Below are 26,291 nucleotides of genomic sequence, written 5' to 3'. Positions count from 1 at the left end.
AAGTAATGATACTTTTGTTATGGACTAATACTTCAACATGGAAAGCCTGAAGCCACAAATAAATAACACAATACCTTAACTTTTCCACTAAATGATTTCTGGGTGTTTTATCTCTGGATATAGCTCTGCCATACCGCCACCTAGACAAACACACCAGGACAGTCTCTGCCACACCAACATCCAGACACACACAGCAGGACAGGTTCTGTCACACCGACACCCAAACCAGGACAGGCTCTGCCACACCGACACCCAAACACACACCCCAGGACAGGCTCTGCCACACCGACACCCAAACACACACCCCAGGACAGGCTCTGCCACACCGACACCCAAACACACACACACCAGGACAATCTCTGCCACAATGACACCCAAACACACACCAGGACAGACTCTGACACCCAAACACACACACACCAGGACAGGCTCTGCCACAATGACACCCAAACACACACCAGGACAGGCTCTACCACACCAACACCCAGACACACACACCAGGACAGGGTCTGCCACACTGACACCCAGACACACCAGGACAGGCTCTGCCACACTGACACCCACACACACACACCAGGACAGGCTCTGCCACACCAACACCCATACACACACACCAGGACAGGTTCTGCTACACTGATAACCAAAATACACAAACAGCAGGACACAATCAATGACACAGACATCTACACCAGGATGGAAATTCCACACTGCATTGTTGTTGATACCCCTCTTAGTGTTTTTGCCCCTTGTGTATTGGTGCCTCAGCCAGAACCCTTTTTAGTATAGATTAATGTGGTGCCCCCACACCCTTGTATGATCTCCTCCAGCCAGCACTATTTGTATTAATGCCCCCAGCGAGCCCCTCCCTTTATTATTGATTTATGTGATGGCCCAATCACATATATGCGTTAGACATGCATTTTTAACTATCATAATAAGTAGACTTGTGCATTCGTCTTCGGGCGAACATGAAAACGAACACGAAGAGTGGGTTTTCGTGTTCGTTCCGAAGACATGAAGAAGAGAAGACAGTGCCGGTAAAACGTAGGCGAAGACGAAGACTCACACGCGAAGAATCTTCGCCTTCGTCTACTATTCTCCCCGGTCCCTTCCCCATCTAACTTACCTTATCTTCACAGCATCGGGAGTTGACTGAAGTGGAAAAGTACTTATCACTTGAAATTGAAATATGATTTCAAAATAACAGCTGAACTGGCAGTTTCTTTAATATATTATTTATTATATATATTAATATTAGGCCCTGCCGCCGATATATATATAGATATATATAGATAGATATATAGATAGATATATAGATAGATAGATAGATAGATATATTAGACCCTGCTGCCTATAGCAGGTATAGATCCACACATTAACATACAAGCCCAGCATGTATAGATCAATTGAAATTCACTTGTGAACTCGGCATTGAGGGTATAGATCAAATAAACAGAATCAGACATACAAATCCTGCAGGTATATAATTATAATGTATGGAAACATAGCATTGCAGGTATAGATCAACTGCAAATCACATGTAAACTCAGCACTGAGGGTATAGATCAAATAAATACATGGAAACAGCACTGCAGGTAATGATCAACTAAATATGACATACAAACCCTGTATTTGCAGGTATACATAAATAATGTATAGAAACATAACATAGCAGATATGGATCTATAGAATAACACAAAAGCACAGCTTTGTGGGTATAGATCAATTGGAATTCACATAAAAACACAGCATTAAAGGTATAGATAACCCCCCACTTGGTATTTAGAGCTCACACAATAAAACACAACAAAACAATTACACACAGAAAGCTCAGCTGGACATAAGGCAGTGGATTCAACATGGTTTTGTGTAAATAGCTTCATTCTACAATATCATATTATTCACAATGGTTGCATAATTGAGTTATTGCATTTTTCCAGCATACCTGGAATGCATAAGGGAAACTGGGGTCAAAGGCAAACTCTGTCCCCAGTTTCCCATAGGCATCTTTGTCACTAAACATGGGACCATGGTAAGCTATTTACTGACAAAGATGCCTATGGGAAACTGGGGACAGAGTTTGCCTTTGCCCCCAGTTTCCCATAGGCATCTTTGTCACTAAACATGGGACCATGGTAAGCTATTTACTGACAAAGATGCCTATGGGAAACTGGGGACAGAGTTTGCCTTTGCCCCCAGTTTCCCATAGGCATCTCTGTCACTAAACATGGGACCATGGGGAGCTATTTAGTGACAAAGATGCCTATGGGAAACTGGGGGCAAAGGCAAACTCTGTCCCCAGTTTCCCATAGGCATCTTTGTCACTGAACATGGGACCATGGGGAGCTATTTAGTGACAAAGATGCCTATGGGAAACCGGGGACAGAGTTTCTCAACAGTTTCCCATAGCCATCTTTGTCCCAGCCTCCCACTGCCAACCATGCCCCCAGTTTGTCAACTTACCTGACTGAAGACACGCGGCCTGACAGTGGAATTGGTAATTGAGCCGTGCTGACGCCACCCACGAATGTTATTGAGCGGCGCCGGCTGACTCAATTCAATTTCAAATCGACAGGGGCGGCATTTTAAGAATACACCCCAGTCGATCCGAAATAGATTTGAGTCAGCTGGCCAGCGCGGCTCAATAACCTTCGTGGGTGATGACAGCCCCGTTCAGTGAGGTGCACTGTCCTGGATTGAATCCGGGACATCTGGATCCAAATTCGGCGGGGGGGCAACAGAGGGGGCAAGGAATAACCTAGGGGGGGCAATTGCCCCCCCTTGCCCCCCTGTAGCGACGCCACTGCTACAGGCATAGATTACAAGTTGCACAACCCAGAGGCCAGTCCTGACACCCAGATTGCACTCATTTGATTTGCCGCAGGATCACTCGCTGGCAGTAACGTGAATGAGCAATGAAACACAAGGTCATTAAGTAATGCTGAGCACAGATATGGCATATCCTTGCAGGGGCTGTGAGGTCAAGCGCACCGCTGGTTAGATCAATGATCTCCCCAAGAGGCCCTGTTCCTACAGGAGAGGACAGACTAGCCTGCTGCAGAGGAGCTGCCCCCAAGCATATCTGCCGGCACATACCTTGCCCATAGATAGCACCAACCCTGCCATTGGACATTTTTCATACTTGCGTAGAATGCAGCCAGATATATCCAGCCAGCGGTCGCACACTCAACGCACATTGACCTGGTGTTCCAGATGGCCAGTCCAGGCCTGATTGCATAAGTAATTTGGGTGATTCCTTAAGACGTTCCTCACAGATTTAGCCATGTATTATGTAAGGGCAGCTTAGCCCTTCTCCATGAGAGCCTCACTGGGGTTTGTCCTTGATAATGTGAAAGGGAAATCAAGGAGTTGAAATGTTGAACACTCCTTCAAACTTTAGTGGATAGAGTCCAAAGAGTTACTTACCGCTAGAGACAAACAATGCCAAAATTGCTGTGCGACTAATGTAATATATACCTTTGTTGTGTTTTGTCTGACCTTTATTGTGTTTTGTGTGACTTCTAATAAGAATGCTTTCAGCAATGCAATGGAGTGCCTGTTGTAAAGGATTCTGCCTCTAGTTAAAAGGACCAGGAACATTTCACTTGCATGCTATTTATTACTAGTTTCCATTACATTTCTTTTTTTAGGAGGCAGTTCTTTTTTGGTCACTACTCGTTTTGCTTTATATCAAACAAATTGTCCAATATATTATTGAAGTTTAAAACTGGAGTTTTTTCACTTACGTAAGCATATGGTCCAGACTGAGATTCCAGGGATAAAAGAAGATTCTATCAATTCTTACCTGGACTTAATCCTTTGGGTTACATCTTTCCCCAAATGAGCCCCCATCGTATCAGGCTGGCATCCGTTGTAATGGTGTTGTCTACCAGGAGGCTCCATGAAGGATCTATTGATAATTTAGAGCCCAGGGAATTGCATTTCTTGTTGGAGTGCCAAGGGGAAAACAAATGGCAGGGCCCTGAATTGAAAATGTCTCCTGAGAAAATACTAATGATCTGGATGAACAGCATTATGGAAGTAAGCATCTGAGAGACCCCGATCATTACGTTCCTTTATTCCTAGGATGTTGATAGACCTAGTCCTGTCACTGATTCTGTGCTATGTGGTAATGTTTTATACATGGTCCTTTAATTGACAGAACCTTTATCCTGTGCACAAGACATTCAAGTTCAGTCTCTTACAAAGTGACCGCACTTAAAAGTATCTATTGTAATCTTGTCTCACATAAGTCATGGCACTATTCTTTTATCCCACTAATTATATGTATCGCCTGGTACTACCCACCATTTGTTCACCGTTATCTATATTAATTTCATTCATAACCACCCCGTATTAGTTGGTTGTCCCACTTCTTCAATTGTTTTAGACCACCTTGTCATCTATTATTGTCACCAAGTGGAGTTCGACGCTTAATGTCCTGCCCATCCTGCAGGTTGCACTTCCAGGGGTCAGGTATGCTCTCAAACAAGTCTCCCTCGTTTAACCCAGCTCAATTTATGAAGTGAAATCATAGGAAAGATATTTTAGAAGGGAACACATTAATTTAGTATCCCTCTTTATCAACTCTCATGATTTGGCTGATAAAGCTCTCTCCTGCGGGCAAGTCTGGGGATCCAAAAATATATATATATCCCATAACTTGTTCAGGCCTTTAGGCTCTACTTGGATGTAGTCTGTGCTGTATATCCTAATAGAAGGGTAGAATTAGATCAATATTTGTACAATGCTGTTAATGTAAAAAATGTGGGAATTATTTATTCTATGACTATCATTACATTTTCTGCTAAGGTAGCAGCAGCTTTGACCAGTTGAACTAGATTTTGCCCACCAGTGCCTTCTGCCCCCTCAGGTCCTACTCCGGTTTAGACTCATGGCACGTTAGGAAGTATTAAACTTCAACACCACTGGCCCTAATCTTAGCCTGTGCAGATTACTTCTTATCTGTTCTGATTGCCATAGTACCTACCCCAAAACCATGAGTTGAACAGAGCTCAGTCCCATTGGAGGGATCTGGCTGCTTGAATTCATCACCTGCTGGGGTACTACAGACCAGTTAAAAAGCCTGGAGCCAGTCCTAACCTGAGGACCACAAAAATAAAGGGGAGGGAGTAAGAGAAAGATAACTTATTGTCTGCATTGTGCCTGTGCCGAGTCATCTCCAAGGGATGGCATGGGGAAATAAATAGATTGCAGAGGAGAGTGGAAATACTAAGCAGAAAAGCACGGCAACAGTCAAAACCGGAGATAATCAAATGGAGTTTTTTGTGGTTCATTGGAGATGTGAGGATATTTTTTTTATTTTAACACAAACAGGATGATCTAGTGAGGGATTTAATGTGAAGAATGAAAGAGCAGCAGAGTAAAGGACAACCTTAAGGCGTTGGGCCTGGACAGCAGGATAGTCATAACGGAGAATCGGAATTCAGGTAACATTGTGTGGTAAAGGAAGAAAAACAAAAAATACATATTAAAGAAGGAAAAGAGAAAGAGTTTGAGCATTAACTGCAGATAGGCGATACCGGAAGCCAAATTATCCTTTTCCAATAGGTTTAGAGTAAAGTGAAACAAGCAGAGCGCCAAGCACTGACCCTTTGGGGGACGATAGCTTGAAGTGGAAGAGGTGGGTGATATCTTGACAGAGAAAGTACAAACAGATACCTATAGAAGCAAGCGAGTCAAGAATGTGGTGATCAACAATATCAAAAGTAGCAGAGACAGGCAGGAGTATTTGGGTAGAGATATCTGAGGGACCGAAATCTTCGTAGGCATTGAATTATGAATTACACATGGCCAGCTCATCCCATCTTGCTGGAAAAACTTTCTAGCGTTGGCCGTTCATTAGGAAGTCTAAAGTAAAGGAGTTCAAACCACGATACTCCCATTAGCGAAAGGTTCCCTTTAACACCTTGTCTTGACTGGTGTTCATTTCTATGGAAGGATTCTGAAAACACAGGTCAAGTCTTTGAAACACAATAACACATTTATTTCCAACATGGCTTGGCAGTACGTAAGACGCACGTCTTCTGTGCGGCCCATTTGAGTGGATGTAAACAGAAACATAAAAGTAAAGCCTTAAACTGCTGTTTGCAAAATAGAAGTTAACCCTAATAAAGGCTTGATTTTAAAAATATACATCAACTTCATATTTACAATAATTTATTAAAATAAATACTTTAGACATTCAAAAGGTGAGATTAAAGATTGTGCGGTCATGCTGCAACAGTATATTGCTCTATAGTGAAATGCAGTTTAATATATTCAACAGCAAAGGTTTAACCGAAAATAGAAGTGACCAGGAAACCAAAATTACAGCCAGGGGCAAAGATAAAAGGGAAAAAAAAATTATGAATGTATAAATCCATTAGAAATGGAATTTTCTAATGCTGTATGAGGGAAAAAAAATAGTACGCTTTAACAATTTGCTCCTGTTGCCTTCCATTATCCAACATCCATACAGAGTACTGAAATATGCCAGAGAAGAATGCTTTAGGGTGCATCATGTACATACGTCAGAAAACCCAACGTTACCGTCTCACTAGAGCCACTGGAAAAAGTTTTGATGTAAACATCCCATCTTTAACAGGAGTTGGATATCAGGGGAAAAAAGGCAAACCATCTTTTCAGTAAACCAAGCAGACCCTTCTAGTACACTTTCCCAGTAGCTGCCTTCCATCATCAGGAGACAGTGCTGGGTATCTGCAGGTACATTTACATTGTATAGTGCTGCAGCTATATAAAACCCACCACCAATTCATTCTCCACATGCAGCATCGTGGACAAAAAGGATCTGTCCTGCTTTGCAAGTTGCAGGCTGAGAAGAATTACATTTTCAAAATACAATGCACATGGCTGGTTCTGCGATGCTTAATTATGCAAGACCACCGAGCTTATTCCCTCAATTGGCATCAAAATAAATAGGCTTCCTACTAGGCTGAATGTATTTTCACCTTGGCAATGGCATGATTTATTTATCTTGGAGAAAAACAAAACAGCTGGAAATATATGCAACTTCAAAACTGAAGAAAATAAAACCATCTATTGTGACAAACTGTACACTAATCCAGCATTTACTCCACCGTAATGAGAAACCTTAGGAAGCACATGTTGCTTTTCTTGTATTACAAAGTAAAGTATTCTGAAAAAAAGATTTCACTCCTTGAACCGATATACAGGAAAAAAAAAATAAAAAAATCTGTAACCTCTACCTGGTTTGGGGTTCTACAGATTTTATAACCAATCTGCTTGTGGGATTTAAGCCTTTAAAAGAAAAGGTTACATTGTCAGGATACTAAGTGACAAAGAAAAAACACAAACGAGTAGGAGACCAAGCCAATCACAGTCAAAGTCGTAGTCAAAGCTTTATCAGATGCTCAGCATGTCACCAAATGTCCTTCATTACTCAGTAATTGTATACATGGCCGACAAGTAAAGGCCGTCCCCTCATCATAAATAGGTGGCATTATCCACCATGATTACAAGCCGCAGGAAGGACTGTACCCAGCCACGTTACTGTTCATTATCAGGCATAGACAGTGCAGTCCATCCCTAAATACTGCTACTTCTGTGGTAATGCAAGTTTATAATAGCTGCTAATTCCCAAGTCCATGTGTTAATTAACAAAAGAAAACAGTATGGAAGGGAAGAAAGAATCTGAATCTTGCTTGTAAAGCGTAATGCGAGTGGTGAAAACTGGAAAACGCTGCAATTTGAGAACATAAAATGAGATCATCTGGCTAGAAGATGACTCCAGATTTGTGGTATAAGGCTTTTTTGAGGAGATTTATTGGCACCTGTTGGGACGATACGGCAATAAGTTATATGGTGGGCTGCCAGTAGACGGTAAAGTAGATTTAACCTGTTAACGTCTTCAAAGCTCAGTGAACTAGTCACTGTATTTAAATATAACTTAGTGTGTTACAATTGATGGCCACTAACTTTGAGCGGTAAGAAGATGTGGCAGATGCCAGATTCCAGAAATGTTTCCTCACAGTCATAAAGTGCCCTTACAACCACATAAAGAGACAGGTTTATGCTGATTAATACCTGTTCCCCGACCCTCTTTAAGGCTGCATAAGACCGCAATCATATTAGGGACCTCGCCACACAAAGGAGCCCAGCGGCAGCTGCCCTTTTGGTCTAAGGAAAAAAACTGAAAAATTTATATATTTTTCTTCTTAAGTATACTTTGTAAAGTGCATTTTAATAAAATATTCCAATCCATCTAAAACAAAAAGGCCCTTTCCATGACAGCAAGTGCTACTTAAAACGACATCAAGAAGGATTAAGATACAGGTAAAATCCAAGCTGTGCATTAAAAATATTTTTTTGAATGTCTTCTATTCAACATTATCTGCATTTATGAGTTTTGTTTTCATCAGTGTTCAGAATGTTAAATCACTTAAGTCCTCGCCTTCATTGAAACCATGAGGTGAATGAAGACCTCTGCAGTACTTGGTGGCAAGTAGCTCTGTCCACACACCAGAGAGCTTGGAGACCTAGCCGGTATTGGGTGCTGAGATGTTAGAGCTGGCTCCATCACCACTCCGAGACCAGTTGCTTGCAGTAGAGGCTCCATCTTTGGGTAGGCTAGCAATTATAAGTCGGACCACAAAACTCCTCTGCTTCCTTTGTCCACACTGACCACATAAGCACCAGAGGGAGACCACGCAACCGCATTTATAGAAGATCTGCAAGAGAGAATGTTAACTTGTTATTAAACAAACACAGATTTTTACAAGGTATATTTTACAGATTAATTTACAAGTTACACAACAATTTATGTTTTTTTCACTACATATTTTAAAGAAAATAATTTGTATACGAAACTACAAACCCATTATCCTTCATTTAACTGTTAGGAGTGGGACTGGTGTCTCACATTTAGCACCGCACAGTTTTAAAAGGGAAGCATGTTCCAGTTATAGAGAGGCATGGAATTTAGCACGATACAAAATTAAGTGCTTTAAGTTCTTAAATCACAAGCAATGTATTGAAGCTTGCATTCTTTTCAGTTCTTTCCACGGTACGTTTTGCAATATTCATACATGCTCTTACCCGTGTTGTTTCCCAAGCATCTTCTCCACTTTGCCTGTCAACACATTCCAGAAATACAGTGTCCCCTCGGCTGAACCGGCTGCCACATAATTGCCATCTGGGCTATATATAAAATAAGAGATAGATTAGCAGCTACAGATCATTTATAACATTAAAAAGGTGTCCTGAAATTCAGATGAGGATATGGCTGCTAAATCCCAATATTTTATTGAGAGAGAAAGCATAATATAGGTTTTAAGAACTTTACTGCAGCACTTACCTAAAAATGACTCTGGTCCAATCAGATCCGCACTTAAACCCTTGAGCACTGAGGAGAGGAACAGAGAAAGGGTTACAATCATCTTTCATGTCTGGCTTTCTCTAGGCATGACATTTTGGGGATTGTCTGTATTCAGAAAACCTACAAATTAGCTTGATTTCTTTAGAATAGAAGTTATATAACAGAAACAAGCCCAAAAAAGATAGATGGTAGGCGTGAAATGGCATCCTAACAAACATTTTCCTGGTTAATGTACAAGGTCATACACCTCTAACTTTAAGGAATATAAATTTTACATCATTCTATTCCTGCTCTGACACACGCAGATAAGTTGTGTCCATACTATGGCAGAGAACATGAGCTTCCCACTGACCAGGTGCTATGCATTTATTTTTAGGATGTGAAGTGCACTGGCTGAGGGCGATAGACGATAAGTACTTCTTAGAGCAAATTAAACTTTACATGACAGTGTACCTTTAACAGACAGCTACCAGTGCTATTTCTGGGCATTGTTTGCATTACAATTGGCCATTTACAACCAAATTACAGTTTTAAACCACAAAAAAAAAATTGTTCATTGTTACCCGCTGTTCTTACCTGAAGGTCTGCCGCACAGCACAGGCACGCAGGTCAATGATCTTAATAAGGTCATCACGAGAGCAGCTGAGCAACTCTGTCCTCTCTGGATTTAAATCCAGAGCAGTGATTCTACCTTGCAATTCCAATTCTCGAACAATGGTCTCTGTCCTAAAACAAAATAAAAAATACATAAAAAATTTAGGGGGGGAAAAATGTTTGCCTTTTTGTAAATAACCAGGAAGGGATAATATGTTTCAATTGTAACAAAGATTAGATAGGGAAGGGATTCAGGAAAGAAAGAAAGGAACAAAAAGCTTTAAGTATCAAATGAACATAGAAATATGCCTGTTATACCTTATATCCCAAAATCGTATTTTTTTATCGAAGTGACCACTCATCACACATTGTTCTGTACAGACAATATCATTACAGCTTGACCCAGCAAACACAGTTTTGATACCTGGGAAATAAGCACATATGTATTTACTACATTTATCACTGTTCAATGAGACAGATCAAAATTTATAAGTCCAATGACTAAAAGAATGCACCATCTACCCAGTTAAAAACAAAACAAGCTGTATGGTTTTTGAGCATCAGAGGAAATAAAGATGTGGTTATAAGTTTATATGTACATTTGACTTGCACAGCAAAGAATAGTGATTCAGAGCTTTCCTGGCAGAGGGCACCATTTACACGCACAATTGCCATATAATTCTGGATTCGATGCATGTATTACCATTAGGACACGCATCCTGTTACACAGTTCCTGCATGTTTAGGAGCACAGAGTAAAGGCTCATGGCTTAACCAGGAAAGGCCTTCATGGTAAAGTCTATACAGGGGTTGCTATAGAATAATGGCAAATAGAAAACATTCTTACAGACTTTGCTGCGCAAATCCCAGAGTTTTAATGTCCTGTCGTGGCTCCCTGAAACAATCCGAGCGTTGTCCAGCAAGAATTTGGCAGATAAAACTTTCCCACTGTGACCAGTTAGTGTGTGCTGAGGAAAAAGAAAACAAATATTATGACTATTGAAGAAGGCAATCTAGCATGGTGCATAATACCTGAAACCATCCTAGCCAAGTAAACCATTTTTGATACATGAGAAGCCATGTATACAGAAACTGTCTCAGATATACTTAAGAAAAACACAAAAAAAGATTAAAATAATAAAAAAAAAAAAGTACGAAGGAGGACTAAATTGGGATTATTTCAAATTATGCTCAGTAATTTTTTATAGTAATTTATACAAGACTTTGTAAATTTGGCGCTTTGTGTTATGAAGTTACAAGTCAAAGTTGCAAATACAGTACACAGTGTGGACACAATTTTGAGAGCCACTACATAAAAAAGAAGTCTCAGTTTAAAAATCATATCAAGCATTGTATATTGCTCCATCCATTTCACACTCCTTAGGGGTTGGTTATGTTGGATGTCCACCATTGCCACGCCTTGCTGTTCTCTACAAGGTGTGTGTGTGGGGGACTTCCTAATGTGTCATCAGTCTCAACAACCACTCACTGCACATCTAGAGCAGGACGGGATAATGAAGAGACCGTTGGGAGCTAGTAGGGTGTATGGCGAGGAGCACAACGCAATCAGACCTTTTACTTCTCATCACAGACTTCTTGTCAGAAGGAATACGTGAAAATTAGCTTATTTTAACCAAGTCACATTCTTACCCTCAACCGGTAGTCATCTACTGTCCAGATTCTGCTGGCAAAGTCATTGGAAGCAGCAAGAAGGTAAGAGCCCTGGTGACACAAATCACAACCTTAACACTGAAACTTTAAAGCTAAGCACACCTCGTTACAGTAACTTTGGCAGGCAGCACTATGAAGTCTCCTGTCTACGTGTACACTGAAGAGCATGCTGATGCCAAGAAGATCGACCAGAGGGAACGCAACCACAATATAAAGCCAGGTGCTTGCTAAGCAAGACTGAAAGCACATGGTAAAATTAATTTAAACCCCTATATTACTGCCATCAGTAAGTGGACTTCTTACCCCCTCAAGGATATGATATTTGTTTTTAATTCAGAGAGACTGCTAGTAATCTCTACTACTTCTGTTGGAAGGCACACACTGATAGGACTGGTGTTAAGTAAAGATGCAGTCTAAGTACTGCAGAAGATACTGCATTAGAGGAGCATGAATACTTACAGCGCTGTCAAACTCTATGCTGGTGATTCCTGCGTTGCTTCCAGTGAGGGAACCTTTACTCTCACATTTATCTGAAGAGATAAAGACAACCACGTAAGATTAAGTACACATCTAAGAACATGTGGCAAATAAGGATTAAAGAATAACAAACAATGAAGATGAGGTCTCAGCTTGAAAACTTGAGATCACGCACTGCATAGTGCCCAGCTCCTGCACCACAGCCTCCTTAAGGAAAAATGTTGGATGCCATTAATATCCACACACCCGTAGTCTCCTGGATACATGGAATAGTGGATATCCAAATTATGTCAGCAGCGCTTGAGATGCATAATGGCATAGCTAGAATATTATGCAAAAAGGGGCTGCTGGGAGCTTTTGGTGGCAGGGGGACAACAGTGCTTTCAGACCTTTTACTTAGCATCATGGACCTCAACACACTACAGAAGTTATCCCAAATTTAACAGCAGCTTGCTGCCTAACCTCATACTCCAAAGATTAAATGATAAAGCTCAGGAAGATTCACAGCATACGGTCAACGCAGCTTTTATAAATTGATTTAGACATAAAACATCAGATTACATAGACCAACTCCTGTGTGTGTTTCAGGAACTAACGTTGCAAAAATGATTTAGAAGTAGAAGAAAAAAAAAAAAAAAAAAAAGAAAGGAGTAAGCTTGTCCGAGAGATAAATTACAGATTTATCGAGTTATGCTAGAGCACTATATAAATGATCTATAGCCAAACAAAAATAATGAAATGTTCCAGAGCAGTCTCACATTGCCATTCTTACAGGGTTGTCATATGAGATCAGATGGCGCTTTAATATGTCTATAAAACAGACACCATCCGTGCTGGCTTGAGGAACTCTGGTAAACACACATTGCTGGAAAACATTCTGCCCTGTAGGTTTCCTACAAGTGGAATAACCACCACTTAAAACATAATACGTTTCAGTTGTACACATATGGAAATTCAGTAAAGAAAGAATATACCTCCAATCACCTCCCACAATTTTACCCTTCGGTCCATTCCTCCTGTGGCCAATAATCTGGAACCTGGGCCAAATCGCACTGCATTGACTTCACCATCATGCGCATCCTTAAAGAAAATTGTATAGAACAAACATTAATAGTGAAATTAATTTGCAACAAACACATTGTTTAAAGTTAACTTATTTGTGATATATATATGTAATTAAAAACATACTATAATAAAGTTTATCAAAACGTTAACTTAAGATTGTGCCATTGTATAGCTTACACATGAATGTCAAGTACAGAATCCAAGTGTATAAAAAAATGCCCTAGAGAATGAATGAGGTCTCAGCTTGAAAACTAAAGATCATGCACCATACACATAGTTCAACCCAAACACCTCAGTCTCCTTATTCATTAATTATGTAAGATGCTTCTTAAAGCCAGCACTTAGTGAATCTTAAGTAAATGCGGGTTAGAGTGCATCCGAGTGTGTCAGCAAACTCTCAAGCCTATCAGAGCATTACTGGTGCTTGAAGGGAAAAGGAGAGGATGCTGGGAGCTTGCTGCGGCGTGGGAGAACTTTAGTGCTTTCACACCTTTTACTTCTCTTCATTGACCTCAAACTAAACAACCACCTGACAGTGTGAGGAACAATACCATTCTGACATTCCTTCTTGGTATAAAAGCAACAAGAAACTTGAGTGTAACTTACAAAGGAATGAACAGCCATCGAGGGAACGCATACTTTGCGGTTTGCACCGGCTTGAGCATCGTGACAGTCATGAGAGGCTGGTGAGGAAGATATAGACCGTCTCCTGAAGGGAAATAAAGCTCAAAGTTAATTGAAATTATTATTTGTTCTATATATGCACATGCATTACACAAACAACCACCCCAGAACTGTCTTGATATAAGCAAAATGTCAGATTAAAATAATCAAAGGGGGCAAAGTAATCGGGTCTCCTTCCTTAAGATAATACAAAAAGAATCATTAAAAGCATCGGATACATGCAATGAAGACCATCAGAACAGAGGATTATTGCCATTGACCTTGCCATTACAAAAGTTACCCCATTGCAGGAGGAAACTGAGGAAAATACAAATTTTGAACAAACAAAAGCAATGCAGCATGTGCAAACACAAACTCCTCAGACATGCCGTGACTAAAGATAATTACATTAAATATTTGAATTGTAAAGTTAAACGATTCCCTACATGTGTGAAGCCATGAAAGTTTTTTCCCAGATGTAGGCCTTCAGTGTCGCCTCACTCCTTACCTAGCATGAAAAGCCATCTTTTCAATGTAACTCCTGACCACAGGGAATCTGAATGCTGCCGGAGAGTCTGTAGAACTCATAATACTGCATTCAGTGGGTATCTACACCTGCTGCCCAGCACTTATCACAATGACCTGATGTGCATGAAGTCCATAATTGTTAGGTTGAAATGGCAATGTCCAATAAGTCTGTGACAATCTGTTTTGTGTGAACAGATGGGATTGTCTACAACAGTTCGGGAGCCCTTTAGGTGTTGCGCTGTTTTCATTATGAAGCTGTCTCTTGAAGAATTACATAAAGTGGTGCTCACATTTTTGTGTCGGCTAAATCGGACTTCATAGAAGTTCAAATAAATTAAAGGTTTTGATTCTCAGTCATACTCCTATTATCAGCCACTACAGGTATCCCTGGTGGATAAAGGTCTGGTCCCTGTCTTCGAGACAGTTTAAGAGTAAATTCTTTCACTTTTATTCTATGTTCTTTGACTATTTATCCTGAGTGGTTTTTTTTTTATCAATCTAGACACAGGGAAAATAGCACACTAGAAAACAAAGCTGCGCCCTACTGCTCGCGGCAGTGTAACGGCCTCAAAGTAACCATGACAGAAGGATCAACGCCCCACGATTAAAGGATTGTATGCCTTGCAAAGCAAAGGTGTGAAAGGAAACGAAACATCACCTGGAAGTGTCAGAACGATGGCCCAAGAGGGGAGAATCAGACAGACTGCAGGGAGAGCTCAGTGAAGCAAAGGGAGAGAGGAACAAGAATCATAAAACAGTAGAATGACGTTAGGCCCTTGGGTACAAAAGCAGCCAGCAATTCCAGTACCTGGAGGTTAAAATGGCACATACAGGATGCAAGCTTTGAAAGACGAAACAGTGACCAATAGCCAACTGTTCTGTAATCTACAGCTACGGGCTGGATACATTACACCTAAGCAGACCTGCATTATAAAATACATGGGGTCTACGACATGATTGAACGATGTTAAATAGCCATAGAGACGTAAAATCATTTTGTGAACATGCACTAAAGAATGCAAAGTGCACAAAGTAAAGACGACCATATCTGGGCTATGTCATAGCTACTTTTTGTCGCCGGTAGCCAGCAAGGATGATGCCCATTTAGTGGTCATCCCTTTTGGCATCTTTAAAGTTATGTACCCTGAGCTCAACATAATAAAAAAATAAAAAAAATCTCCAACAGTGTTATGGCATTTTAAAAATATATAAATAAAAGGGGCAAGGATGCAGACCTACCCGAAGATATTAGTGATGGAGTCCAGGAGGCCTCCTACGGCAGGCTGAGAAAGTCGCTTACTAAAGAAAGAGGGAGCACAGGAATAAGCCAAGTGTTGAAGAGAGTCCATCACCAAAAACACCAGCCCCATAACCAGAAGAGCAACTTATAGAAACTGATACGGTCTATGGGCAGGGAACTTGGTTGAAAGTTAGTGTTCAAGGAGAATGAATAGTCTAAAACAAAAGCCAACCCTCAAGAGAAAGATCCTTTTATACTGACCAGTGGGTCTAACAGACATGTACACAGTTTATTCCAACAATGAAAGTACGTTGGAAAACATTGTACTATAATCTTTATTTCCCCAGTCACAGCTGTTACTTCTCAGGAGTACTTGGAGTAGTTTACTCATTTTTGCTTTGAGTTCAATGCCAACATTTAAGAAATCCAAGGTAAACACACAAAGTATGAAATTCCCATAAAGGTTTGTTTTTAGCAGCTAAGTATAATGGTAGTTGTATTTTCCCATGTGGCTTGTTGCCTGTCTATGGCCTTGTATACTATGTGCAACTGCACAAATAACTAAGTGACCATGCCCAAGGTACTTTGGCTCATTTAGAAGAACATAAGACAAAAACCACAGAATGTCCCTACCACCAGCTCCATTTGCTCACCTGGCCGTTCGTCCCAAGGTTTGCACTGCAGAGTTCTCTCCAGTAGGATCTGCACTATCAGGCAGCACCTCTATATCATCATCACTGCAGGAGGGGAAGGACACACCCTCAAATTAAACCAGCCAATCCTTGGAGAGAATGTTTAACACCTACAACCAGTTTTACCAGATCTGCTTTGTTTAAGGAACAATACTGGATTATGCAAATTAGATCTCATTAACATCTCACAGCACCTTGTTTAATGAAATTATCCTAAAAAGTTGTCATCTATTCACTAAAAAGAAAGTCCTTCAAGCGTCCTGCAAATTGTTGGAATATATCTGTCCCGCTCTCTGTCTCTCTATTATAAATATATATATCACAGATTTCTGTAAAGAAAGGCCTATGTAATAAAAAGCAAATATAACACAAACAGCACTTCAGCATAAACTGCCTGAAAACTAATACAATTTCAAAAAAGAGAATAGTTGGAACTCAAGTACAGAAAAAGCCACCCCCTTGTTTTGGAGTACAATGTTACCTCACAACTCCACGACACCTCAAAGTGCCTCTGATTTTAACGAATACCTGCTGTGAGTGTGATGTGTGATGAAATGCAATGTTATTGGCTCTAGGGTGATAAACTATCTTTATGTATACCACAGCTAGACAAAATTTAGTAGAAAGAGCCAGTACTTTGTATTATCGTTAGATGCCAGAAGGACTTGACAAGCACAAAGCACCACTCTAAAAATCAAGGCATCATGGCTACTTGTTGGCTGAGATCGTCAAGTCCCAATTTACACTCTCACATTCACTTATGAACTTAAAATCAGGCAGGTGGGGTCTTGCTGCATGGTCCAAGTATAGCAAACACGGAGTCCCAAGCATATTTCAGAAGGTTACATTAGGTAAAGATGATAACTTTATTGGCCGACATATAATGGATTACAAAGCTTTTAAGATGATTAAACAAGACTTTTAATTCTACAAAGTTGTGTATTTAGCTAGTATGATCATAGAAAACTGCAATACAAGCCAGGCTTCACTGAGCAACATGTACAGTGACACGCACCTAACTTCACAAGACCAGTGAATTAACATTCCGTTAAGAGTGCTTGGGTATCGTCCCAGACAAAGGCCCTGCCGGTGTACTTACACAAACTCTAATAGCATTTCCCACTTTGCATGGGTCCAGATTGAAAGCTCACAAGAGAAGGGCCCTCTTCTCCTTTTGTATCAATTTGTTGCTGTGTGTGATTTTAAATTATTCCACTGATTGTACTGTGCTACAGAGTCTGCTGGCGCTATATAAATGTAATGTAAGGGTTCAGGCTTAAACCCACAGAAACTCAACTGGGATGCAAGGGGGCAAGCGACTGTTTGCACTGGTGCCAAAAACAATCTAAGGCCAATATGTAACATGTTTTACTTTATTACGTTTCAAAGCGACTGTAGTTAGTTTGTGGTCAGAATAATACTTACGGCTCCAAAGCAAGAGGTTCTTTAGCTGCTTCAGCCAATTCCTTTTGTAGCTTGGCTTGCCTTCTCCTAAGGAATATAGAATGGAATGGACATTATGTCATGAGGCATACTTTTTTAATGTAAGGATTTTGTGCCCTATACAAGTAGTGATAAGATTTAAACCACCAGTAGAAGCAAAAGCCATTTAATGCAGGCATGTTTACCTGCATTAGTGTACTATAACGCATGCTTAGCCAAACAAATGACAGTAGGGGATCTTCTGGTGAGGCGAGACATGTTTTACACAGTAGACACCCAAACTCAAGGGGTTAAGTTCAAAGACACTACAAAACTAAGCATTTCCTGCTCAAGAAAAAAATGCTCAGGAAGGATAATCCACTATAATTCATATGAAATTTGTGAATTCTCATTCATGGATTACAAACAAAATTAAATTCCCAATATCAAAAGTCTAAGAATGAAGCACACAATGACACTGAAAGTAATATTCTCTACACCCATGACTACGCCTTCCATGAATTAGCACTGCTATTGCATATTAATAGAAAAAGAGGTGGTGTGCACAATTGTTGAATTGCTAATTCACATGAGTTTAGTTTGTATCTTTCACTTTCAAATGTAATACAAAGCAAGGTAGCAAGTTTGCTAAATGTGGGTATTGTTTCAGAGGGTGTCGAATTAATCTGAATATTGTGTAAATGCTGATGGAGGAACGCAGGTGCCATGGGGCCAATCTAGTTTGCAGATCTCCTTTCCGTCCATAAATCCACAAACCCTATTTGATATCTGACCTTGTCCAGGACAGCACAGCATTTATACAATAAATACTTAATTCCAAACAGCAGTTGCCATCCATTTAAGATTTTTTTTTTTAACCAGAGTTCTGTTTCTCTATTACCAAACTCTGTACCACCTCAAAGTGTTAGACAAGGACTAAATTATTCAGGGATATCTCACAGTTCATTAGATTTCTGCAAGTTGAGGAAAAAAAAACGGAAAAAAAACAAACCTCAATCTGCATTTGGTGTACAAAACGTAAAAATATAAGTGAGGCTCACTTTGAATCCTTCTCGTTCTCTGCATTTAGCTTGTTGGCTTCTTGGGCCTTCTCAGCCATCCAACGGGTCACTAGCTCCTGGTTGTCCTCTGTAGTCTTCCGCAGCTTCTCTTCCAGAGCGTTGAAAGTGATCTGTAGAGCGTCGTACTCGTCTTTTAAGGTCTGGTTGGCACGTTCAAGTTCTTGCAGTTTGTTACGCAAATCCTGGCACTCTGTCTCCAGCTCATTGATGATACGCTGGTACTCCTTAATTCTGTTGTAGGAAATCGCACAATATGATGGTGCTTCACATTTATCAGACTCGCCAGTAAATCAGAATAAGTGGAGTAAGATCATCTTGCAAAAAAGTAGAAGTACTGATAGAACAAGAAACAGAATTGCTAAATAAATGTCTCGGGAATAGGAGCAATACCATGCAATTTATACTCACGTTTCCTCGTTTGTTTGGATTTCTTTGTCCTTTTGTTGCATCCGATTGTTCAGCTCTATCACTGTCTGGGCCAACTGAGAGGGAGAGCGTTATTAGCAAACAGCTCGCAAGAGGAAAGTTAAAGGAGGGGGCTAGTGGAAAAAGAATGGATCGAAAAATGGGCTGCATGACTACAGATGCAGAACAAAATGCATCCAAAAAAATCAAATGCAGGTTCAATTCAATGTAATATTCATTAAGGCAAGACAAGAGCAGTTTAAGCCCAAGCTTCTCAATCAATTTTCCTTTAAGTACACAACACGATTACTGAACAAGTTTTAGTTAATTCTAAATAGAATTTTATACAAAAAATGGGAGAGCAACAGACCATTTTGTGCTGTAAGCACATTCTTACAGGAACAGTACTGGGCAACTCATTACATTCAACAGCTTGCCCATTATTTCATTGTATTCCCAGGGTGGTAGGTCTCTCAAAAAAATCTAAGTTGCCATGACTATAAAGTGCAGAAATATATCCCAATATATATAATAGATAAATAAATAAAAACACACAGGCTTATACCTCTCCACGCTTTTTATGAAGCTCAGTGAGCTCTTCCTGATGTTTTATCCTCATCTGGGCCATGTCTTGAAGCAGTGTGTCATTTCGCACCACATCAGGGCCCGGGCTGCAAACAGACATGTACAATTTGTTAAAAGCAAAAAAACAATTAAGCTCTCTAACACGGTAAACAAATATAGTTTAGAGCATCATTGTATTCTCTCTCATGGAAGTTTAATTAAACAGTACATTTTGCCTTTAAGGGAGTCAATCAGTGCTTGCTTTTATATTAAATCAGCAGCCTGAAAAAAATTACAAACAAGGCTAAATTTTACATGGTTATTTCTGAGAAAGGTTTTGTGGTTTTAAATGCTATATGTAGTTATAAAAATTAAATTCCACCAGAGTAGGTGGAGGTTCAAAAACAGAGCATCCAATACATGTTACATGCTCTTATGTGGACAGAAAAGATATGTTCTGTTACACTTGATTTACCCAATAATGCAATCAATTGAACCAAAATAATCCGTACACGACAGGAATTCATAGACTAATTTGCATAAGGTAGCATTATCCATACAAAATAGTCATGAAAGAAAGTCAACGCATTAATGAGCCCCTCTATTTTGATACCTGATGTCATGGCGGCTTTGCTGGTCATATTTTTCTGACTGCAGTTTATCAGCCAAAACAGACTGAAGGTCAGACTTTTCGAGTAGCCGGTTATCTGTTAAAAGAGAAAACAAAAGCAATTAGCAGAGTGACAAATCCTTACTCCCTGAGGGTTATTGTGCTTTAACTGTCAGATCTGCGCCCTTGACCTGTGCGTCTATGCATGTTCTTCCCCCCAGGGACGGACAGTTTATAGTTACTGCTACTCATCAATAAGGGGCAATACCGTTTAACTCACTCGCTGCTAGTGTGTACATACAACACCTAACAGAAACCATCAGACAACAAAAACAGAGTGTATATACACAAAGTCTAAGCCCACTCATACATTACATAGAACTGAACTAGGATACACAAAACATAAAAGGACAGTACAGTGTCACAGATTAGCTATGATTAACAAACATTAAAGTGATTTAATATCCGTTCCGCAATCTAAAAGGGAACAAAAACCACTTGAGAAGAAGGGTCTTGTTGGAACCCCTGGAACTCTCACACAAGCCTGAGGGGGAACTGACAGGAGGTGAGTATATTGCAGGCACACTTTGAAGAGCAGATCTGTAAAGATCCTTCTGGGTCAAAATATGATCAAATTAATCATTCCTGTCCCGAAAACCATATATAAATTTGTGCGGGTGCACTAAAAGAGAGAAGAAAATGACAGCTAAACAGCAACAGCACAAAAGTGTTAAACCATTGTTACAGCTCTGTCCTTAAGGGGTTAATTTTAAAAATGCCTTCACTTCTCTCCATGTACTGGCCAGACGAACGCCACATGCTAAATTACACCAGCAAGTATTTTATATTATAGGAAGATGACCATTTTGCCCTTAATTAGAAAGAAGTAGGATTTCAATCTAAAAATAGATGCTCACGAGGAAGTGAATGCACAACGATCATGCACGCTGCGCAATATACGAAAGGTGACTTTACAGCAGCTTCACGCTGGTAACGAGAAAGGTATGCATTTAATAATGCAATTATGCCAATTAGGAATAACGATAGTTAAGCTGCAGTTTAATTAAATTATGATTAATTGAAAGCAGAAGAGCCAGAGTTGATTCAGTCACGTCTAACTCCATTCCTCAAGCGTTTCAGGAGAATTGCCGGATAAAGCGGACTACAGACGTTACATATTTTCCCGGATCTATTTAAAAAGCCACCACAGAGAATTCTAACTAAATAGAAGCGGCTCACGGCTTAAAACCCCAAAACATTTTATCAGCCGGACGCAGATACGTCACGCTTTATCAATGCCTCCATAGATTTACTGAAATACTGAAGACTTACGGACATGTAGTGCTGCGCTAACCCTGCGTTACCGGGAAAGATCCGATACAGCATTAAACACAATCACTCCCAGCTCAGGAAAACAAACACTTATGGCCCAAAACGAAATGCTTTTAAAACAGCGCGGGAGGCTAATACACGGATCCCAGTCCCGCTGCTTAGTGTTATACATCGCTCCCCAGCACCGTTTCACAGAATGCATATTATTTATACACATTAACCCATTATGTGTACATACAGCAGTCTTAAGGGGACAGTGTCATAAGTACATATATGTCAGGGGGGGGGGGGTGTATTAGTCGTCGCATAAAACGCCCTCTTGCGGGTTAATGTTCCCGGAGTGGTTGTTTGTTTATTTCCGAGGCCTGTAAACATCACACATAAATACCCGCCGTGTCCGTGGAATTGATAGTTACATTGCTGGATGAGCTCTTCAAACGCCTGCCTCTGCTCGCGGTCTCTGCGCCTCAGCTCTCTAGCTATGTGCAGCTTCCAGCCAGGGCTGCCAGGCGCCCCGAACTGAGCACCGCCGTCCCGCAGTCCCCACATGGCAGCCAGGCTGCGGGGTGTAAACCGCAGATAAGGGGGCGCAATGTAAGCCGTGCGAGACGCTTACGAAGCAACAACTTCCCGCTCTCGCATGGGGCAATTATGGAGTTTGCGCCGGAGAAGGGAAAGACTTCAGCGAGTCCGGGCGCCTGTTTTCACCCGCACTACAAGCCGTCAGCGACGCGGCGCACATGAAATGACGTCACATTGTCGCACTCTTTGGACAGCACTAGGGTGGAGCTTAAACTCGTTATAATCGCTGCGGAATGAGGTGCCAGGGTTACCGGATGGCTTTGATTAACCCGTTCGGGACCGGGTTTTTTCCATAGTCTAAAGACCAGAATTTGTCATTTTTATTTTTAGCAATATGTTGGTAAACCCTTATTCTAATTTGCCATTTTTTATGTGCTCACGGAAGACACTGTAGGGCCTTCTTTTAAAATAATAGAAATCCATAGAACGTATTATTAGTCCAATAAACCTAAAATAAAATATATATATTTTGCAATTTAGCTTAGGAATTCTTCTACACAGTAGGTGCGGCTGCTGAATGATGTCCCAATCTACGATCGGCAACATTCCCTGATAACAGCAATGCCCCACATATGTTGCTTTTTATGTTCATTAGCAGTGGCGTCTCCAGGTTTCATATTTAGGGGGGGCACATGGGGGGCCAGGGACCAAAGTAGGGGGGCCAATTATAAAACGGTACATATACACTATATATATATATATATATATATATACACACACACACACACATAATATGCACTTATCTCTTTGAAGTAAAGACTGTGATTAAAATATGATTTCAAAATAACAGCTAAAGTGACAGTTATTTTTCATTCTTTAATATTAGCCCCTGCTGACAATATATATAAATATTAGACCCTGCTGCAGATATATAGAAATATTACACCCTGCTTCCGATATATATTAATATTAACCCCTGCTGCGGATATATATTAATATTAGCCCCTGCTGCGGATACATACTTATATTATACCCTGCTGCCGATATACATAGAAATTATACCCTGCTGCCAACATATATTAATATTAGCCCCTACTGCCGATATATAGTATTAGTCCCTGCAGCCAATATATATAAATATTAGCCCCTGCAGCCAATATTTATTGATAATAGGCCCTGCAGCCAATATATATTAATATTAGCCCCTGCTGCCGATATATATAAACATTAGTCCCAGCTTCCGATATATATTAATATTAGCCCCTGCAGCCAATATATATTAATATTAGACCCTGCTGCCAATATATTTGCCACACTGACTGCAGATCAGAGGAAGGCAGTGAGAGTCAGTGCAGTGTTCCCTCCTTCTGACTGCACCGTGACATTGAGAGGTCCTCTCCCCTGTAATCATCCCCATAAACCATAGCGCTCTTTTACTACACCCTGTAGTTCAGGTATAGATCAAATAAACAACACATGGAAACAGCACATGCAACTGAATGAGATTAAAAAAAACCTTGTATTTGCAGGTATACATAAATAATGTATGGAAACATAGCATTGCAGGTATAAACCAACAGAACACACAAACCCAGCATTGCAGGTATATATCAACTGGAAATCACATGTACACTCAGCACTGAAGGTTTAGATCAAATAATCAACAGCACTCCAGGTATTGATCAACTGAATAAGACATGCAAATCCTATATTTGCAGGTAAACATTAATAATGTATGGAAATATAGCCGATACAGATCAACAGAATGACACAAAACCCAGCTTTGCAGATATAAATCAATTGGAAATTACATATAAACTCTGCATTAAAGGTATAGATAAAACCCCTTAAATTACAGGCATAGATCACTGGTCACACACCCCAAAGCCAACCCTGGTGTCCACACTGCCCACTGTCACATAGAACCTGACCAGCACCTAAGTTACACATTATGTCAACTTTGTCCCCAAACAGCTGAACGTACGCCGTTTTTGTCCCATAAAGACCTCTCCCTCCCAATCTATCCTATCTACCCCCTCTCCCTCCCAATCTATCCTATCTACCCCCTCTCCCTCCCAATCTATCCTATCTACCCCCTCTCCCTCCCTATCTACCACATCTGCCTCTCTATCTACCACATCTGCCTCCCAATCTATCCTATGTACCCCCCTCTCCCTCCCAATCTATCCTATGTACCCCCCTCTCCCTCCCAATCTATCCTATCTACCCCCTCTCCCTCCCAATCAATCCTAACTATCCCCTCTCCCTCCCAATGTATCCCATCCACCCCCATCTCCCTCCCAATCTACCCCCTCTCCCTCCCAATCTATCCCATCTACCCCCCTCTCCCTCCCAATCTATCCCATCTACCCCCCTCTCCCTCCCAATCTATCCTATCTACCCCCTCCTCCCTCCCAATCTATCCTTATCTACCCCCTCCTCCCTCCCAATCTATCCTTATCTACCCCCTCCTCCCTCCCAATCTATCCTTATCTACCCCTTCTCACTTCCTATCTACCTCTTCTGACTCTCTAACCCCCTCCTAACTTTCTAACCCCCCTTTGAAGTTCACTTATCTTGGGCTTGTCCAGCGGTGAGATCGCGAGGTCTCTGTATCCCTGGTTCTGCCGGCTTCACTGCTGGGCGCCGGATATGACGACATATACCGGCGCTCGGCTTGAAATGCCGGCACTGCGAACCAGGAAGAGGCCTCGCGGTCGCGGAGAAGAGTGAGAGGCGCCGAACGGTTGCTGAGAACTTATTCCTCAGCAACCGCTCGGCGCCTCTCACTCTCTCCTCCGGGTCTATTAAAAAAAAAAAAAAAAAAGACGGCGTTTCAATTGGGGGGGCACACCGGGCGGCACAGCATGATGTAGGGGGGGCCATGGCCCCCTCTGGCCCCCCCCTGCCGACGCCACTGTTCATTAGGGCCACAATCATCCTTTACATATTACCGTCGGTTGTAATTTTTTTATTACAAAAGATTTGATTTCCAAACAGGGACTGTTCCTCCTAAGAGGGACACTTGGGAAGTGAGTTACAGATGGAGTCCCATTGGAAAAAAACACAAGCTTTCTGTGTCCGTCAAATACAGTCAAAGCTATGGATATATCTTTTCGCTGCTGTGGGACACTACTTCTACAACGTCCTAGAAGCGTAGCGTAATACAGTCTAACCTTGAAGTTTCTTCTATTTGGATAAAGTGTGGGATTGGACAGGCAAGTGGGAAATGAGGTTCAATACAGGCAAATGTAAAATAATGCATTATGGGAAAAATAATAATGCAACATATACTGTAATACCAACGTAGCCTTAAGCCTAAAAAGAGGAAGCACAACCCTACAACCTGTCACAACCTTATCACAGATACAAAAATGGTTCTAACCACTGGCATAACTACAGCGGCTGCAACCAGGCCCATGCCTCTAGGGGGTTCGATATGACCCCTGCGAGCCCTTCCTGTCTCCTCGTGGCGGTTCCATATTGTTTAGAAAGGGCCTCTCCAACCTGGCATGTGGAGATAGGAACGTATCAGGGTCACGTGACCCAGTGGTGAAACCGAGGCTGCCCGCACAGTGTGTGCGAGCAGCCAGAGGGAAAGTTGCATGAGCGCTGCGAAGTAAGCGCGGGCGGGAGGTGGGATATATGTGTTTGCATATATATATGTATGTATGTGTACCTGTGTGTGAGCATGCATGTGTACTTGTGTGTGAGCATGCATGTGTACTTCTATGTATGTGTGTGTAGGACACAAGTACTGGTTTTCACAAAGTTTGCTGCTTCAGTTTTCTGATATTTTTATCAGACATTACTACGGTATACTGAAGTACAATTACAAGCATTTCATAAGCATCAAAGGCTTTTATTGACAATTACATTAAGTTAAGATAATAATAATAAAAATAAGCTTTTTTTCCGGATGCCCCAAACAATTGGAAAGAGGATTCATCAGAGCAAATGACTTTACCCCAGTCCTCGGCAGTCCAATCCCTGTACCTTTTGCAGAATATCAGTCTGTCCCTGATGTTTTTCCAGGAGAGAAGAGGCTTCTTTGCTGCCCTTCTTGA

The 26,291-nt window shown here is 41.0% G+C and overlaps 1 protein-coding gene and 3 non-coding genes across 4 annotated transcripts; all 4 read right to left on the bottom strand.

Annotated features, from left to right (window-relative positions):
- Window positions 1-8,617: 8,617 nt before the first annotated feature.
- Window positions 8,618-22,251, bottom strand: LOC149288229 (autophagy-related protein 16). Its single transcript, XM_089491982.1, has 19 exons — window positions 22,119-22,251; window positions 20,374-20,467; window positions 19,762-19,867; window positions 19,200-19,273; window positions 18,771-19,022; window positions 17,713-17,778; window positions 16,249-16,332; window positions 15,595-15,654; window positions 15,014-15,058; window positions 13,771-13,873; window positions 13,074-13,179; window positions 12,082-12,152; window positions 11,602-11,673; window positions 10,799-10,919; window positions 10,271-10,376; window positions 9,935-10,084; window positions 9,338-9,385; window positions 9,079-9,180; window positions 8,618-8,711 (listed from the first exon to the last, which is right to left on the bottom strand). The coding sequence occupies exons 1-19, from the start codon at window positions 22,249-22,251 to the stop codon at window positions 8,618-8,620; spliced, it is 1,887 nt and encodes a 628-aa protein (XP_089348108.1).
- LOC149288232 (small Cajal body-specific RNA 6) lies at window positions 11,274-11,545 on the bottom strand. The gene has a single exon (XR_016277425.1).
- Window positions 12,244-12,510, bottom strand: LOC149288231 (small Cajal body-specific RNA 6). The gene has a single exon (XR_016277423.1).
- On the bottom strand, window positions 13,400-13,676 carry LOC149288230 (small Cajal body-specific RNA 6). Its single transcript, XR_016277424.1, has one exon.
- Window positions 22,252-26,291: the final 4,040 nt, after the last annotated feature.

Source organism: Sceloporus occidentalis, unplaced genomic scaffold (assembly GCF_023333645.1).
Source record: "Sceloporus occidentalis isolate IW3139 unplaced genomic scaffold, rSceOcc1.0.p SCAF_53, whole genome shotgun sequence".
Lineage (NCBI taxonomy): Eukaryota > Metazoa > Chordata > Lepidosauria > Squamata > Phrynosomatidae > Sceloporus > Sceloporus occidentalis.
Note: the sequence above shows the minus strand (reverse complement) of the source record. Positions and strands in the feature narration are given on the sequence as shown.

Excerpts from the sequence above, each read along its gene's own strand:
- LOC149288229 (XM_089491982.1), bottom strand. The coding sequence starts at position 22,251 with ATGTGGGGACTGCGGGACGGCGGTGCTCAGTTCGGGGCGCCTGGCAGC. Across the intron at positions 13,180-13,770 it reads CGATGGCTGTTCATTCCTTT|GATGCGCATGATGGTGAAGT; the intron begins GTAAGTTACACT and ends ATTTTCTTTAAG. Across the intron at positions 10,377-10,798 it reads GGATTTGCGCAGCAAAGTCT|GTATCAAAACTGTGTTTGCT; the intron begins GTAAGAATGTTT and ends CTTATTTCCCAG.